Source organism: Lampetra planeri, chromosome 10 (genome assembly GCF_965212315.1).
Source record: "Lampetra planeri chromosome 10, kcLamPlan1.2.h2, whole genome shotgun sequence".
Classification (NCBI taxonomy): domain Eukaryota; kingdom Metazoa; phylum Chordata; class Hyperoartia; order Petromyzontiformes; family Petromyzontidae; genus Lampetra; species Lampetra planeri.
In genome coordinates, this window is record NC_136116.1 from 9,571,516 (window position 1) to 9,589,800 (window position 18,285).

At 43.7% G+C, this 18,285-nt stretch overlaps 1 protein-coding gene across 3 annotated transcripts; it reads left to right on the forward strand.

Annotated features, from left to right (window-relative positions):
- The first annotated feature begins 4,335 nt into the window (after positions 1-4,335).
- LOC144720991 (protein ITPRID2-like) lies at positions 4,336-17,811 on the forward strand. Of its 3 annotated transcripts, none has more exons than XM_078598246.1 (6): positions 4,336-4,724; positions 5,986-6,302; positions 10,615-10,817; positions 13,486-14,327; positions 16,358-16,421; positions 17,080-17,811. In XM_078598246.1, exons 2-6 carry the CDS (start codon positions 6,004-6,006, stop codon positions 17,229-17,231), a joined length of 1,560 nt encoding a protein of 519 aa, XP_078454372.1. In that variant the 5' UTR covers positions 4,336-4,724; positions 5,986-6,003; the 3' UTR covers positions 17,232-17,811. The 3 variants fall into 3 exon arrangements, with proteins under 3 accessions (XP_078454372.1, XP_078454374.1, XP_078454373.1); XM_078598248.1 differs by lacking the exon at positions 4,336-4,724 and adding an exon at positions 7,668-7,871 and having other exon boundaries at positions 6,212-6,302; XM_078598247.1 differs by lacking the exons at positions 4,336-4,724; positions 5,986-6,302 and adding an exon at positions 7,211-7,871.
- The last annotated feature ends 474 nt before the right edge of the window (positions 17,812-18,285 follow it).

Here is an 18,285-nt window from a genome sequence, read left to right on the forward strand (position 1 = left end):
CCTGTGAGCCATTCGGCTCTTGAATGGGTTGCAACCGCAACAAACAAAAAACGTGAACAAGAAAACATCTTAAAGTGACGACGCGCAAACAGAAAAATCCAGGAAAAAACAGCAAAGTCTTCCAGAAAAAGCACCGTATATCAATGCTGCGTGCAAAAATCCCAGTGGGATGGAAGTAAAAAAATAACAAACCATCTTCTTTGTTCTTTTGGTAAAGTCACGTAGAAGGGAAATAATAAAAATAAAACATAATAAAATATTTGTATTTTTATTATAATAAAATATGTTTATTATTTTATTATTCTAAAAAATAAAACAATACAATATGTTTGATTTTTATTATTTTATGATTTCCCTTCTACGTGACTTTACCGGAAAAAAAACCAAGAAGATGAATCCCTGCAGTCACGAAAGCTTTAAATCGAAAAATAACAACCGTAAGGCGTCGCGTGCTGCGTTTCGTGGCGGTTTCCGTGTGGCCAGGAGCCGGGGTGCCACCGTCGGGGTCGTGCGAAACGGGCCCGGCCGCCCCGCTCCCCTAACGGGAGAGGGGGGGGCGGGCAGTAGAATCGGTGTGATTGGCGGAGCGTTGTCACGGCGACCCCTTTCTGATGCCCGAGAAAAGTTACGTCAGCCTTTTGAGAAAACCACCCAAACCCCCCACCCACCGAATAAAACACAACACAGCCGCCTCTGTGCACAAGAGTCAGATGGTGTGGCTTCTCTCAATAGCCACGGCGACTGTCACTGTTCCACTGTCACGTCCGTGATGATTGTGATGTGCACGTTATTTAACGGTGCAGCTTTTAGGGTAAGCTGCTAGAAGCACAAACACATGATATCTGTGCTCTAAACGATGTGCAACACGCTCGAATGGATGTTCACCGTGGAGGTGGAGTGATGACATCTGCTGCTCGTGTGCGGTGCTAGGTGGTTTGTTCCACCGCAAGAGGGTGACAGATGGTGACGACTCAGTAAGGGCCTTCATGCAGCATTATAGGAATCATGGGTGATGATGAAGCAAATGTGTTGAGCAGAGCGAGGGTTAAAGTTCATGCGGTTATAGAATCACGGGACTATTTCCTGACAAAAAACATGGAATTTCCACCAATGGCCAAGGACTGCTACAGAAGTTGAGTACTTTATATGGCCTAACAGAGCATGATGACACCTTGAGGTAAATACAATGAAAATAATAATACTTTACAGCGGGCAATCCACTGCTGCGTGAACGTCTTCCAGGTTGTTGACCATACTTCGCCAGGTAGGGGCCCGGGATTGCTTCAACTATTTTCTTGCCACTGATATTAGTTGTGGCCGGGAATTCTCAGGTTCATTAGAGATTAACTCGTCCGGCCCGCGGGCCGTATAAGGCCCGCAAAATCATGTGGTCTGGCCCTGCCAAGGCAACCGCAGGCGGGACTCGAAATTCAATAAATCTAGGAGCAAACCTGGAAAAGCAGTGCGAGTAGCAACATCATCAATACCAGCTAACATCACACGCCTCACCAAAGAGAAGCAGTTCCAGCCATCACATTAGGGGTGAGTTAATTAAATGTTTGACCAAATATAACAGGCTAGTTTTTAAGTTGATAATTTTGTATGGCCCGCGAATGATGTTATAAATTTCCAAATGGCCCTTGGCAGAAAAAAGGTTCCCCACCCCTGCCGTATATTAACTAATCTGCCACCACTCTAGCCTGAGATTTCAGGTGTACATCTACAGCCCTGTTGTCTATCCACTGCTGGACAAGGACATCACCACGCCGCCAAGGTAGTGGAGGTCATATCACCATATTTCACAATGCTGGTTGGTAGAGGTTGGTGATTGCAGGCAGCATAGACGTTGGAGCATGGTAGAGTACCACAATGGATTTGCTAACACTGCCTTCTGCCTCTAATGTATTCCCGCAGCCTCGAACACATGTTTCTTGCATCGTTGTCGCCCATGCAAGCACTATCCGGTATCAAACCTGCATAGCATTTAAGATCAATGATATGGGCACTTTCCATGTGATTTGGTCATAGACTCTGTGTTGGATGTGCAGCGTAATTTGCCAGCTCTTATTGACAATGGAAATTATTAACAAAAAACAGCTTAATTTTAAATAACCTATGTTGACAAGTTCTTCATGCACAATGCACTCATTGCACGATTCTTAAAATAGCCCTAAATGGAAAATAATATCCCAGCCAGCTTTACAAGATGTAATTTGGATAACTTAGTCTCCAAGGGGAAACAGATCAAATCAATAACAGTACCACTAAGCCCATTGCAATCGTATGCATGCGGTAATTTCCATACGTATCATCTGTCTTGCCTCCCATTTGCAACGCAAAGCATGTGTGCATGCTACAGTAAATGCCACTGTTGCAAAGATCACTTACTCCGAGAATACGAGATATGGAAACATGCAGCCTTGACAGCAGCGAATTACAGTAGGTAATATGTGTACATGCGTGTGTGTGTGTCTTGCCCCATCAACCTGGTTTAAATCTACACGGGGGAGCTTTGCTTATGTTGGTACCCTGGGGGCGTAGAGCTTAGTATTGTGCTACAAACCCGGCCGCCCGAGTTCGACTCCTGGCCAGTGGTGATTATCTGGACCGGTCTAGTGTACATCACGTGGTGTATCAACTTCAGTGTGGTGCTGGCCACACCACCCCCCTCTTGCGCTTCATATGTGCATACAGCACTTGTTCCGAAAGTCTGTGTGTGCTACACGGAGGATCTTTGTATTTGTGCTTTAACATATTTACATATGGCAGCCGCATGTGAGGTCCTGTATTTGTTTTGTAATATAATATATGTGCGTACATCTACAGTACTTAGTGGACACTAAATCATTAATCAGGTACACCACACAGCTCATGGAGTGCCTGCTCTAAAACAGCTGATGTTCCCAAAGCAGTCAGACCATGGTGAATGTATCGCTTGGTATCAAAGTGGCCCGAAGAGAAACCAAACGCTTCAACCTTGCAGCTCTGGTTTGGATCAAATTGTATCTATGGAACGCACTTACACTGTGCCAGTCAACACAAATCCTCACTCATATAATACGCCATTCAAACTAGCTGCTAAATAATCCACGACTGTATGTTCTAATATCCAAACATAGTGAGTGCAAAATGAATGCATCCATTTTTTCCACTATTTTTTTAAGAAACGTGTGTTTAGAGTATTTGGCTAGTTTACATTTCTACATGATAAGCCACTTCGTTGAACAATTATTTGTGGCCAGGTATCTTCTGAAAAAGACCTATATAGCCCAGTGGGCTTTACCCGGTAAAATAAATAAAATAAATGTTTCATTTCATTTTAACATTTATTAAGTGCCTGAACATAACCTACGATCCTTTGTTAATCCAATTGCCAAATGAAGTAGTCTGCACACTGTTTCGGTCATGGTGGGAGTTGATTATACTTCACCATGCTGGTCAATGTGGATTGTTGAAGCGGATGACAGGACCGCTCCAGTTATCATTTACCACTGGTTTTAGCTGTGGTCAGGGATAAAACTCAGGTCACCGCGTTCACAGTACAGTGTGCTAACTACTGTAGCATCACTCACACTTTTACTACTGTAGGTTTGACTTTGTAAAACACATTGAGGTGTTGACTCACCACGCAGAGAGTGTATTTAGTAGAAACTTAAACGTAGCTTTCAGAAAACCCACTCCACTCATCTACGTTAAATATTTGGAACGCGTACGAAGATGTAATTGCGCTTTGTTTTCCTTCACGTTTAATGGTAACCTAATAGGTGGCGTGTTTACTACTTAACAATGGCTTTATCCTGCACAACGACCAACATTTGTGGCTTTGCATCATTGCACTGCGATAACTTCACATGGGACCAATCAGCAGCACATGCCTGCAAACAAGCACAGACTGAAACAACAAAACACACGCACCAGTTGAGCCCGTCTTCTGCCAGAAACCCTTGCCTAATTTCCATTTCCATTCAGAGGCCAAGTTCAGCCGCATTTTACACATTAACTTCACGTAATGCCATCACAGAACAATTTGATGGGTAGAGGGACTTGGGGGGTGGGTGGGGGTTGTGGGGGGGGGGGTTGGAGGGGATGGGGGGTGGTGGGGGTGGGTGGGGGTGGTGGGAGGGAATGGGGGGTGGTGGGGGTGGGTGGGAGTTGTGGGGGGGGGGGGTGGGAGGGGATGGGGGGTGGTGGGGGTGGGTGGGGGGTGTGGGGTGGGGAGTGGTGGGGGGGTGTAGTGGTGGGGGGGGGGGTGTAGTGGTGGGGGGGGGGGTCTGCGATGGGCTGGGTGGGGCAGCAGCGAGGACACAGGATGAAGGTTTTGGCTGTCGTGGGCAGTGTCGCGAGGAGTCAGTTCTGCAAGTGCATCGTCGTGCGTCACGCTTTGGCGTCTGGAGCGCGCCGCCGAGTGTGAGAACAAGGAGGGTTTTTTTTCTGTTGTTCATTCGTGACCGTCACCTTAGCTTCCTTGAGACAACAACAGCAGCAGCAGAGGCAGAAGCAGCAGCAGCAGCAGCGAGCCGCGCAGAAGAGGGCACCCCGGGGAGATCTAGAAGCGTGGCGTCAGGATCCGCACTGAGAGTCTCGCCGGTAGCCACAGGTCTGTCCGCAAGGGCCGCGCACGAGGTGGAAGAGGATCCTGGACACAAAACAACTATCCCAGCCACAAGTTATTTTTGTTCTTACGATCTGCTCGTCACTCCGCACGGCCGGCTACTCATCACAGGGTGTGTATGACTGTCCTCTCTCTCTCTCTCTGTGTCTCTCATCTGTTAAATTATAACGTGTTTGTGATTTCATTTTTCAGGAGGGCTCGGGTTTAAACGGCATTCGTGCCCACACCTTTCGTTATCATGTATTTTTTTGACATATGCTTGCTTTGCATTGAAACTTGCTTCAGCGTGAAGTTATTAAAGGGCTTGTGCACCACGTGCGTGATGATGCCACTGTTTATTTCACGGCTTATTTTTTGTCCTCTCGGGGAATTCGCTTGCATGCAGATTTCCAGCGAGTATGCGCGTTGTAATAGTTTTGGTCAGACTTTTTTTCATTGGCGCTTTTGTGTTCAATTATAAAACTACGATACATTTGCTCTACCTGTCCTGCATAATGTGCGTGGTATTATTGCGTGGACGAAGCTGTGAGTTTTGCCTGCATCAGGGTGCAGGCGAATCGGGCCACCCCCAATTCAATTCCCGCTCAAAGCCACCACCAATACCAGGTGACGATTATCTAAACCGGTGCGAGGTCTCTCCAAGTGGCCTCATCCTCAACTGAGTACCTGGTGCGGTGTGTAAACATAGCTACTGAGGAGACAAAGGCGGCCGGCCGTGATGCTGGCCACCTCGCTCCTTGTGTGCCTTATTAGGTGTTTGCCAACACCACTGGCTCCAAGTCTGTTCAGGCTATAGGAGGGATATTCTTTGGTTCTTTCGGTAAAGTCATGTATTATTTACGTGACTTCACCGAAATAACCAAAGAGTATGGATTCCTGCAGTCACGAAAGCTTCAAATCAAGATATAGGAGGGATATTTGATGCGCGCAGTTTGATAATGAAACCCTCCAGAATGTCAGCCCACACACCTGCCCGCACTTTGCGCCATACAGAGATGTATGCGACAACTATCAACAACCATTTGTTTTGCATTATGTCTGCATAATCAGAGCTGAAACTTTTAAAGGAACAAAAACCATCTCCGATTTTCAGTCACATGACTGACATCACAGCTCCCCTATGCATCATTGCACACAAACACGCGCGCCTCCCTGAGAGCCCTCGGCTCTGACGACATTTTTCCCGGTACTGTCCCCAGGTATTTTACGAGACACCCACTCACAGGTCCAGACAGCATTACCCGATGACGGGAAACACGCAGTGATACCCACAAAGCATCCGCCCAGTGCTGGGAACAGATCTCATCCCTATCATAATAAACGGCATCACCATTTACTATTTATACCGCAACCCCCCACCCCCCCATATGCAGTGCATCTCATCGCAGGCGATGGAGAAGACGGGAGAGATGTCCGTCCGTCACGACAGCGCAGCTGCCTCCTCCTCAAGGCGCAATCGCTGGCACGTCAGCCGCTCTTCTTGGCAGGGCAGGGCCCTGGACTCGGAGGCCGTCCCTTTCGCGAGCGGCGAGGACAGGGCCCGTACCGGTGCCTCTTCGTGGCCACAGGAGGTCTCACGCGGGCAGCAGGCGGAACGGACAAGCGGCCGTCGGAGGCACGATGGCACGGAGCACATTGGCTCAGGGAATCGGTACCCAAGCAGGCACACCAAGTTCCCCACGAAGGATTGGTGAGGAGCATTGATTTTGTTTGTATTGCATCCTTTCTTTCATTTCTAGAGTTGTAATAAAGAGTGATCTGCTTATAAGATACGACACCAAAATTAAAATAACACTCGATTACATTGAAGTGGCTTTCTTAAAGGTACTCAAGGTGCTGTACATCACAAATAAATGAATTGTTTGGCAAGGGCAGAAAAAAAAGTACAGTATAGAAGCTAAATGAGATAACTTTAATAGGCAGGAATGAGAACAGTTAACCCATTTATGGATGAAAGCCTCCCCATTCCATGAAGGTAGTGGTGATTGTTTTACCATACTTCACCAGGCTGGGCAGTGTAAATCAGATTTCCAGGTGCATAGCACATTATGTTACGCTAACACGAATAGCTTTTTTAAAAACATTTTTATCCTTGGTCATATAACATCCTCCTTAGAACTATGCATAGGTGGAATAAAGTTTAACAAGAGGGACTTGGAGGCTGTGTCAATATGATTATACACCTCCCTAAGTGTTCCTAAAGTATGTTTCACTAGCAAAATACAGTTCGTGATCAATGTAGTGCATGTATCAATGTTGAAAACGATTTCTCACCGTACGTTGCCATCCGTGCCAATTGGAGGTGAGCACTGTTGTCCAATAGGAATGCTAAGTGCTGCGGGAATGAGCATGGCGTGGTCTCATTCTATGACACATGTGGTGGACAGAACGCTCGCACTGCCCTGTGGCACGGCACTCGGCAGTCGCATCTTTGTGATGAACACACCGAGACTTAGGACCGTGACTCTCCCATGTGCAGTCCATCTCTGTGTGTCTTGGACCCAACACCTGTTAAACACAACCCTGCAGCGTGACCTTGTCTAAATGAGTGTCATGTACAAAAACGAATTGGTGGGTGGGAGCGGGCGGGGGGCATTGGCGGGAAGGGGTGCACGACACACACTGTGTTAAACAAAACGTAGACGAGTCTTAACAGATTGAGTAACGATACGATTTGTTTTTGTCTGTCATGCATTCTGCTCTAGCTCTCACCCCCAATGCACATGAGGAAAGGCTGTGATGCCCATAGTTTAAACGTACGAATGATAACAATATGAGAAAATCCATTGTGGAAAATGTTTGACTCTATGTATATCTTATTATGATACATTTCAAAAAAATGTAAATGAAGTTTCTGTGAGTTAAGAGTTAATTTGGAGAGGCAAAGGATACGAAAATATTATGAAAAATTTCCACATGTTGAAGTTACTCAGCTTTATCCTGATAAATATCCGATGTTTTAACACTAAAAGTGAAAAACAGTTCCTTGTCATTGCTCAATGATTCAACGGTCAATGACTCAAGGGGAAATATTTGTGCTCGGCATTTTTTGCAGGAAACAAGTTTTATTTATACATGAAGTTTCACCGGATAAAGGAAGGACTAAGTCAATACACAATGCATGCGAAATGATTGGCAAGCGCCGTGCAGATCACAAAACACCGCAAGTGGTGGACAGAGTTGATTTCCAACAGCACCGCTAATGCTCCCGCAAACCTGCACAATTAAAGGGACGGACGACGATGATAACGACGATGAGGTGTGTGACTGAAAAACGGGGCTCAAACTCAGCTGGGACACACCAGGCTGGAAAACAACGCCCATCGCACAGAGCACGGGAAGATTTTAATTATAATTGTTTTTGTTATATTAACTTAAATAACTTAATTACAAACTAAACTATTCTCGGGATTATGAGGCGGCTCCGGAAACGTAAGACACACTAATATCGTGTGCCTAGTGCCAATAAAGTTATACAAATCTGGTTACACACACACACCGACCAGATTACAAAGTTTACTTTAAAATAAAGGGCTAAAATAATGTATTTTGAATGCGTTCTCATTAACAACAGTTTATTAATTATTATTTTAAACAAATGGGTGTAGTGTAAATACCTTTATAGTGTACTGTATTTTATTTATATTCGCAATGCGTTGACGGCTTATGCGTTTGGCTGATATGATTGCATAACGTGCAGTTTATTAATTACACTTCAGGGAAAGTGAAGAATGGAAATGCCTTTTGAATGCATGGAAACAAATTAATAACGTTCAAAACTATTAAGACGGCTGTCATGTATGTCGAGTACAACAGTAAACTCTCAAGAGGAACACAATACCTCTTTTGTCTTGGTCTCTCTAGATGAAAATTATATCCAGAGTTAAACATAACTTGAGGCATCAGGGGACAGCGTGGGGTTGTTGGCTATTGGAAGGGTGCCACTAATCCTGGGTTGTGAAAAGCAGTGGATGTCAATGTGAAACCGTTCTCCTTGAAGGTCTTACATCAAATATTTCTCATTCACAGACGGCTTCTTGAGATGTCCGTGGTCTGAATTCTCTGCCCCCTGTTAAATGCCGACTTTTGACCTGTCTCTTTTCTTCTGTCAATCACTGATGGTCTTTCTCGCCAATAAATAAATATGTCCACAGTTTCTGTACAGCGTCTTGAGCTGCCATCGCGATTACATGCTATACACAATCCTAATTGCATTGTATTGTATTTCAAAATTGCACTCACATCACGTGCAAATGAACACATGTGTGCACTGAATAAGTCAGCGGATGAGTAAAAATTGTAATCGGGAAGTGTGGAGGCACGGGGAATTGTTGGAGACCCGTTGGCATAGGCAGTGCAAGTAGCTCGACATCTTATGTAATAAAAACCCAGCAGCCAAACTCCCCATCCGCTGCTTTGATCCCTCCTAGCGTTCCCCTCTCTCACCCTCCTAGCACGCAATACTGGGATCCGTGCCCACTCTCTGCTGATCGAGTGCCCCAGAAACTTGAAGCGGACAATGACAAAATGTATCCATATCCGTTTGGCCAGATGAGTCACTTTCAGAATGTTTTTTTTCTTCACGGCATCTGACTTATCGTAATTATGCGAGGCAAATGGATCGAATGCGATTCACCTACAAAAGCTGTTACCTGAGTCAGATAGTTAAATGTGGCCCGGATAAAGCACAAGCCACCCACGTACAACACCCGAGTCCAACTTTGTTAACCTCTTCAACTATTTAACACGTAGACTTTCGCGACCAATATCATCCATAAGAGGTTTTTTGGGTTAGATCGCGTAACTATATATAAATGTTTTGTTAAAACCCGTCACCACCCGACACAGCCAACTAGTAAGGGTTGTCACGTAAACAGAACATGCCAATTCGTCACTAGTACAGCACTAACCGGTGTGTTGGAGAGCCAAGCCACAACATTTACAATCTGAGTACGAAGTTTCGCCAGTAATCACAACTAGCTTCATCAGGCGACAGCCAGAGTTGTGGAGAAGTCTGACTGTAATACATTTTCTTCAACTGTCTCCTGTAATACATTTTCATTGCTTGGTATAATCACCATATGTGGCAGCAAATATTAAATCTTAATACTCTACATCCTTCATTTACGTCTTTTTACTTTATTTCTCCAATCGCTTGTCTTGTGTTCCGTAATTTTTAATCTCAACAAGTTCCTAAGTTTTTTAGAGTTATGTTTATTCTGTCTCTTATTGGCACATCTCTTCTTTCCCATCATGTTTGTTTGTGGTTTCAGATATTTTGTTCTGTTTGCTTATCTACTTTGTGCCAACTTTAAGTGTACTGTCCATGTAGATGCGAGTTATTTATTATTATTATTGATGAAATGTATATCACAATTTGTCTTCCCGAGAGGTTGTTATCTGTTTCTCATGATCAATCTTAATTCCCACCCCCACTTGCTGAACTTGAACTACACATTTGGTGTTGAGTGTCTTGTTCTCGCCTGTAATTAGCTTTGTCCTTTCTTTGGTAATGTTACATAGCAACAGCCTGCAATCGCTTCCTCTGCTGGAGTTTGCAGAGGACAGAGACATATCTAATTGTCTGACGTTTGTCCGTGAAAATCAAGGCAATTTTATTCATATATACTGTACTTCCCATTTGGGCTCTTTTGAATGTCCATTTTTTCGACTCCTTTTTTGCTAACTGTAAACACGATGAGACATTCTCTTCTCCAGGTCTCTCACTCTGATGCCAAATGTACCAATCATCCTCTAATTTCTGCTCTTTTTTAAAAATCCACTTTCACCTTTAAGTCAACCAATTATGATGTTCTTGTCGGCATGCATTTTGCCCTCATTTAGAAGTTGCTTAATGTCTTTATACTCATACATTTAGTGTGCGGCACTCGGCCAACTCCATGGTATCCAGCGCAATTGACAGCCAAGGGCAAAACGAGAACGTGAGCGCAGTGGAAACATTGCGATGTCCGTTTTACTCATGGGTGCTGGTGGCGACCTAGGCTGGTGGAGCTGCTGAGCCTGGGCCGGGAGGACGCCGAGGAGACGCTGCTGAGCCTGGGCTTTGGGGACGAGGACCCCGACTCCGTGGCTCGTGTCCCCCAGCGTTTCCTGCAGGCACCGTCGCGAGCCCAGGGCATCAGTGCCGACCTCCTGCAGCAGACCCTGGCGCGGCGCAATGATCAGGACCACCTGATTATCCTGGGTGTGGACAGCACTGCCATGAGACACGCAGAGGCATTGCACGGCTCTTAATGCATTCAAACGAAGGTTGAAATGCAATTATACATCTCTGGAGGAGGATTGAATCATGTTCTGATCATCTCATATTGACTCAATTTTGGTCTCAAGTTGTGTTGCTGTTATGAGCTTTCCTGCCAAAATGATCAAAGTAGTGCTTAAAACTTGGAGACACAAACCAGATCAAACATGACTATATTAAATTTAGCAAATGAATTTTCCCTGACAGCTACCTAAAGTTGCGTGATTTTTAGTCATTGTTTAAAAATAGTGAATTCTCAATTATCCAAGTAGGTGGCTCGGATAAAACTAAAAACACCAAAAATGCAAAAACTTGCTTAAAATAGGCTTTGCAAATGTGTTCCTTACCTGCATAGAATGGGGGTGAAGATGGTTTTCCAACCAACCGGTTTGACTCGCCAACATGTTTGTGGTCATTTGGGGACATGGTCACTGACCCTCGACGAGTGAGAAGCGAAGTCAGTAATTAAACCAAAGGCGCATTAAGTAACATTCAGTAAAACCTGTCATGCGTGGCAACCAGCGACACTGCTGATCTCCTACTTTGCTTTACACAGATGTTCACAGCAATAAGAAGCAAATCTCCAATATCATATAAACTTAGGAGAATCAAAGTCATGCTCTGCCCATCACGTGGGGTTGCCTCCCATACAAAATTAGTGTGGACAGTACACATTTCAGATGCGTCTCCTCAGTCAATTCTATATGTCTAAACCATCCCTAAAGCCTCTTTTAAATCATGTGACTTCTGTGTGGCCACCCTGACTCTAAATCGCTGCCCTCTCCCTGCCCCCTATGAAAACACACTCTGCTCCGTGCAGCGACGAGGCTTTTTTCTAGCCTCTTCATCTTTCCTGACCCTTTGCTCCAATTTCTCAATTCCTTCTCCTTTTAGTTCCGATTTTTTATTATTTATTTGATTTCCCGTTCCTTTTTCCACACGGGTACAACAGTTGCTAGTTTTACTCTATTTAATGCTTTAAACATCTTGCATTAATTCTAGATTTGAAGTTTTCGTGACTGCAAGGATCCATGCTCTTTGCTTCTTTCGGTAAAGTCACTTAGATTAAAAAATAAATAAATAACGGCGTACTATTTTGTTATTTCATTTTATTATTATTTTTCATCTACGTGACTTTACTGAAAGAACCATTGTTTGACACCGTTGTCCCACACACCTACTTGCTAGGATGTATGATTTTGTACAACGCATTTCGTGTGCTGTCTTTATATCCCCCGTGGCAATTTTCAAATGTTTATCCATCTGGCAGTGGCAGTAACTCAGGGTGCATTATTCAGCGTCACCCTCCGGCACTGGTCGGGTTACCAACCCTCCCGGATTGGCCGGGAGTCTCTACCAGAATTGGCATTGATCTCCCGGTGACTATTGAAAGCAATCCGAGATATTAAATAGGCTATTTTTAGAAACTAAATTAATAAAAACATCTTCCAGAATGGCTTCAGTCAAGAGTTGGCAACCCTATGCACTGTACTTGTAATGTGATGTGATTTTCTGCATTGAATAGAATGCACTGCAACACATGTATTGCACATACGAATAACAATTATTAATACTATGTGTGATGACGTGGAATCAATGTGTTCTTACCCGATTGAAAGTACATGCAGTTGTCAATAGTAGGGTTACATAGTTGGGCAGGGGATCTATGAATACTGTGTGTAGCTGTGAACAGAGTTGTAGTCAATGGTGAGATGGGGCTACTATAAGTGCATGCGAATGCATGGGTGGGGGGTCTATGGATGTGCCATGTGATTATTCTAATCCCCACATTCTAATTGTTTTTTTACCCTTCTATCTGGCAACAAAACTGACACCTTTTTTTGCACTGTCCTTGAAGTTGATTGGCCCACACCCGAGACAGCTTTCCTTAGAGCCTAGTCTCACATGGGTTGGACCAGATGACGCCAATAGGCGCCTTTTGGCGTCATGTTTTACCTTTTAATGTACTGCCGACCCTTAATATTCGCAGGTTGTTAATATGCACCGATTATGCCTATTTACAACAAATGTATTGTTACGCTATTTTAAATTCGCGGGGTTGTAATTTAAATATTCGCGGCCGTAGCACGCCAAAGTTGTCCGTGCCGCGCTGTGTACACGCTAGTGCTTTCATTTACAGTCGTTTGCAATTACGAACTGCGAAATATGTATTTGCTTGTTTATTTATATGTGATATTTTAACTATGTTTATGTTCATACAGTTTACATGTTTAAAAAAATATGTTCATGCCCCCTTAACCTTTTTTTCTCATAAGCTGTAAGTATTAATATATGCGCCATTGTCCAGGAATGTATCTCGGGCAAATATTAAGGATTTACTGTATTCAAATCTTAGGCTTTAATAAATGTCAAATTCCCATAGGGAATACAGTAGTACATGCAGTTAACAGCATTGTACAGCAGTATTTTAACATGTGCAATTACACTGTAACTTAAATATACCTTTTTTCATGGATACAGCCATGAAATTTGGAAAGCTCTGGGCCATGACAACTACATCACAGCTGATTTTAGCCAATAAAGTGCCACCCAATTCACACAAATACTAGCTATTTCATTAACAGTATCTGAACTAATTTTGTGTCCTCAGATCGTTTCAAGCTTGCACACAAACTACCGGCTCATTTTTTTACCATGAACTTAGCAGAATGGGATGCAGGGGCTGGAAATCCAGCTTCTCGGGAGTTTCATCTGGAGCCGATGTCAGGGTCGACACAATCGAGAGCATCGCCGTGCCAGAAAGTAGTCGGCGGCGATAATGACGCAAACGAAAGGAGGTGTGGCAGACACTCGGGCAGGGCCTGGTTGATTCGGCAGCTTAGGAGGAGCGTTTCCTGGCAGAGTGTGGTGGAAGAACCCACGGTGCCATCACACAACGTTAACCAAAGTTCGTGTCACAGCCTTGATGTTTGGGCTGACATCGAATCACCTGAATCTTCTCCCACAGAGCAAGAGGTTTTTCAAAAGACCGGCCACAACGAATGCCTTTCTAAGGCCACCAGTGAACAAAATTTAGACCGCACAACTTTAAATTCATACACGGAAAGGGATGACGTCCAAAAATACGTGGATGCTCAAGAACTGCCAGAAAGTGATGGCTTTGTCCGCCAAAAGTGTGTGGTCAGGTCAGTGGGAAGACCGTTTCGCAAGAAGAGCAAGGAATATTCAAACGACGGCATGGAAGACTTTGAAGAGCTGTCCCGTGATGAGAACGCTTGTCTGACCGACAAGAGAGCCGTTCCACTTGTACCACCACCTCGAAGGGACGGCAATGGTGACGGTGGTTGCCACACAGACGAGCTCGGCCCGGCGGGCGCCCCGCAGGAGGCTGATGACGCAAACTCAGGCGGAGCATCGTGCCCAGGCGGACATCTCCCACAATCCCTGCAGCACGACGACGCGTGCCGGAAGGACTCGTTTGAGATGGACGAGGTGAGTGGACAACGGCACCTCCGCTTCGAGTAAAAAGGAGGATTGGGCTTCATGAAGGCGCGGCAGTCGGTGCGTTAACCACAAATAGCGCAAGTCGTCTGCTTCATGGTGGATGTTCAAGATTCGGTTCGGGAAAAAGAGTATGCTAAGTGTGCCGGTTAAATTTCGATTTGAAATTTTCGTGACTGCAGGGATTCATCTTCTTAGTTCTTTCGGTAAAGTCACGTAGAAGGGAAGTAATAAAATAATAAAAATAAAACATAATAAAATAATTTTCACGACGTTTCGGCCACAACGCAAGCAGCCATCCTCAGGTGACCGAAACGTTGTGAGAATGATTTTATTATGTTTTATTTTTATTATTTTATTACTTCCCTTCTACGTGACTTTACCAAAAGAACCAAGAAGAAGTGTGCCGGTGTCGCATTCCAATTTTTCAGATACACTTTTTATTATTTACAAATGAATGAAAGGGCTAAAACCACATAGCAACTGGCAGACTTTACTTGTCAGTGCAACATAGCATCGTTCTTATAGATCTGCGCTATAAGAATGATGCGAATGCCACATGTTCCAAATTACAGTATTATTATTGCTATTAAAATAACAGGTTTACTAAAGTGTATTGGAATAGCTTATGCGTGGCTACTAATTGACAATATTTGTTTACTCATTGTAAATGCGCCGCTCACAGCGGACAATGGAATCAGGGTGTAAAGATTGCCACACCAGCAGAATACAGGGAATGATGCCAAGGTGTGGTGGCATTAGGCATGATGTCATCTAGATCTTGACTTAAGTACCCTTTTAAGTGCACAATACTCCTTTGGCAGGTTATTTTTAAATACCATAGAGCTCTTTGTGCAGTCCCAACATGTTTAAGACTCATTTCTGCAATTAGTGGAATGACAAATGCTTTTTCTTTTAGATTATGCCATTATATTTCTCTTGGCTCAATACTTCACTGTGATCCTGCTCATTGCAATATAAGTGGAGAAAAATAACAAAATCTGGACAAGCTCATCCAACGAGCTTTTCTGAAAACAACAGAGAACTAAATGTATGGCATTGTGAAAAAAACAATCCGTGGCCAGGGGACATTCTTTATTCACTGCAAAGCCTAAACTAATATATTATCATTCAGTGGTGGCACCTTTGTTGAAACGTCCATCCGTGAACGTGTCTACAGTTGTCATCTGCTCATCACAATGGGTGGATAATAAACGACCTGCAATCAACACTCTCTTTCTTCATCTTGCCAAAGCATTCCAACCTGCTATTGCTTGCCTCTTTATTTCATTATTTTAATCATGGTCCATGCAATGTCGCACGAACTCTGCTATTCGCTTAATGTCTATTGCTTTGCGAATTACAGATGGCAATGTTGCAGTGGTCAGCGAGATGTTAATTTTCTTCATTAAAATGTTTTGCCCACTCTCCAGGTCAGGTCACACCCTCCTCAAATACAAACTTGCATCTTGAACATTATAATTTTGCGTTGACTTTTTGCGTTTGCTCATCATGATTATCATCAGGCTTGTGTTATCCACGACTGAATTAAAACCTTGCCATACCATCACCATCCTTTATGGTGACACGATGCCACACTCAATGTCACGCCTGCTCATTTGCTGATCTCATCGATCCAGCTCTGTGGTCGTCTTCTTCTCAGACGTGTTCCCTCCTTTTGCTGCCATTCCATCACTGGTATCTTCTATTTGCCGCTATCCCTTTTCACGATGTGTGCTGCCCAATCAAACCTGTCAATAATTATATCTGGATTTGTTTTATTGTTCTCTACATGGGATGGCAGGAGCATATATGATAACACTCCCTTAAGAATGAAAATGATATAATAGGTGACGTTTTGGGCAATGGCTCTTTTTCACAGCACGGAGATTTAGGCAAATTTAGTTTTGCTATTGCTCATCGACATACTGGTGTTGATTTTTGATTTATAAGCATAATGAAGATTTTGACGAGTGCAAAGGCATGATGTGGTGGCTTTTGTGTTGTCTTGTAATGCTCAGGTGCGCAGCGAGGATGGAGAGGGCATGCATGGAGCGTGTGTGGATGGGAGTTCTGGTGCTGAAGGTCAGTGGCAAATTCATTTTGATGTAATCATATGCGAACTTGTTTATATTTTGAATGAAAAAATGCACTGTAATTACTTTTTTGTATGTTTTTATAATATATTCTCAGAGCGCTATTATATTCGTGTCAATGGCGCACATTTTAAAGATTGCTTCCTGTCATAACAAACCCCTAAAATGAATTTCACCGGGCAATGTCAACTAAAATTAGTCTTAAAAATTCCTTTTAAACTATGCCATGCATTTTTCCAGGAAAGCCACGCCCAATTCCAAGAAGCATTTTCAATTTGGATCCTGTCACATTGGGATGTTTAGTTAATTCCACAAATGGGTGTTTGGCTTCTTTCGGGAGGAAACCTGTTTACCTGGAGAAAATCCACCACGCGAACAAGGGGGGTGGTGACACTCCACATTGCCTCCTGGTCATCTTGCAGCCTCACACTTACAACTCTTGGAGCCTTGGTGATCACTCATCCCAACACCGCCCAGGCTCAAACCTGCTTAGCTTCTAATGTCAAAGATTAGTTAAATGTAGGGCGATTTTTCAGTCAATGATTATGACAGTAGTGATGAAGTGTAATGGACCATGGTTTATGATGCTGTGACCTGGTTACACTGACCTCTGTCCCTTCGTCCGACCTGTCCATTTGCCCCCAAAGCCGACCTTGTGCGAACAAGTAGCGTGCAGTCGGACAGCAGTGGCTACTCAGAGGAGCCAGCTGGAGATCAAACGCCTGCACTGCCACCGCCGCCTCCACCACCGCCTTCAGGGGACGTCACAGATTCCGCAGAGACGTGGATCCTGGAGTGAACGATCGTCGCCATTAGTGAAGAACAAACACAAATGCGTGGCTCCGTTTGGTACGGTTAGATTGTCTAACGAGAGAAACCTAATTTATTAATCTAATTATCTATTTATCTTTTTGTATGTATACATGGTTTCCTTTGCAAGAGGGATTTGTCTCATTGAGCTCTGACCTGGTAAAAGAAAGTCTACTACTTCTGCTTAAATATGCTTGTACTAGATTCCAGGAATTAATATAATGTTTTAATAATAAGCCAACAATAATAGAAACTGGTTTAATTGTTATTCCAACGTAAGTACTTTTACACCAGATATCATCTGTTAAAGCACAATGCGAGACGTTTTAAGTGTGTTTTGTAAGATGAGCTCAGGTGGATCACCCTTGCTGGATTACATTCTGCTGCTGTCAACAAAAGCATAACTGTGTAATCACGTATGTCATGAGCTGAACTGGACATTACGCAAAGCATCTGTTTATCATCAAGATTACTGATGCCTAAACCACACCACTAAAATAGTCCTAAACAATTGTGCAATACGATACAGTAAAATAAACATAAATGCTCCAATAAATGTTTACAAGTTATCAGCAGTAACTGTTGCCTGGATTTTCATTGAACTCATTGAACATTACACCATCAACTGACTACACTCAAGGCAAAAGCAGGGTTAGCACTTGCCTATCCTACTTGGGCAATGACAAAACTGCAGTGATTTTACACAAAAGACAAATGGAGTGTCGCAACCTGTTTGGAACAAACAAAAAACCAGGACATTTATGGGAAGACGAAGATCTACAACACCGATAGGGAGAACATGTAAATACATGCACTTTCTTGACCGGTCTATTGTTATGCAACTGTCAAAGCTGGGACGATTAACGTCCCTAAAATAATTCGATGTCCCAGGACAGCTACCTCGGCTACCCTTAAAAAATTATGCTTATTTATTGTTAACGATAATATAATTCTCACACAGTAAGCGAATACACGAATCAATGTGAATTGAGCGTTCCACAAAGGCCTTCAACAACGGATTTATTGGTTTACATGAAACGGTA

Bases quoted from the DNA above. Each gene is read 5' to 3' on its own strand.
- LOC144720991 (XM_078598246.1), top strand. From the start codon at position 6,004: ATGGAGAAGACGGGAGAGATGTCCGTCCGTCACGACAGCGCAGCTGCC. The intron at 14,328-16,357 runs GTGAGTGGACAA...TGTAATGCTCAG, and splicing joins ACTCGTTTGAGATGGACGAG to GTGCGCAGCGAGGATGGAGA. The intron at 16,422-17,079 runs GTCAGTGGCAAA...TTGCCCCCAAAG, and splicing joins TGGGAGTTCTGGTGCTGAAG to CCGACCTTGTGCGAACAAGT.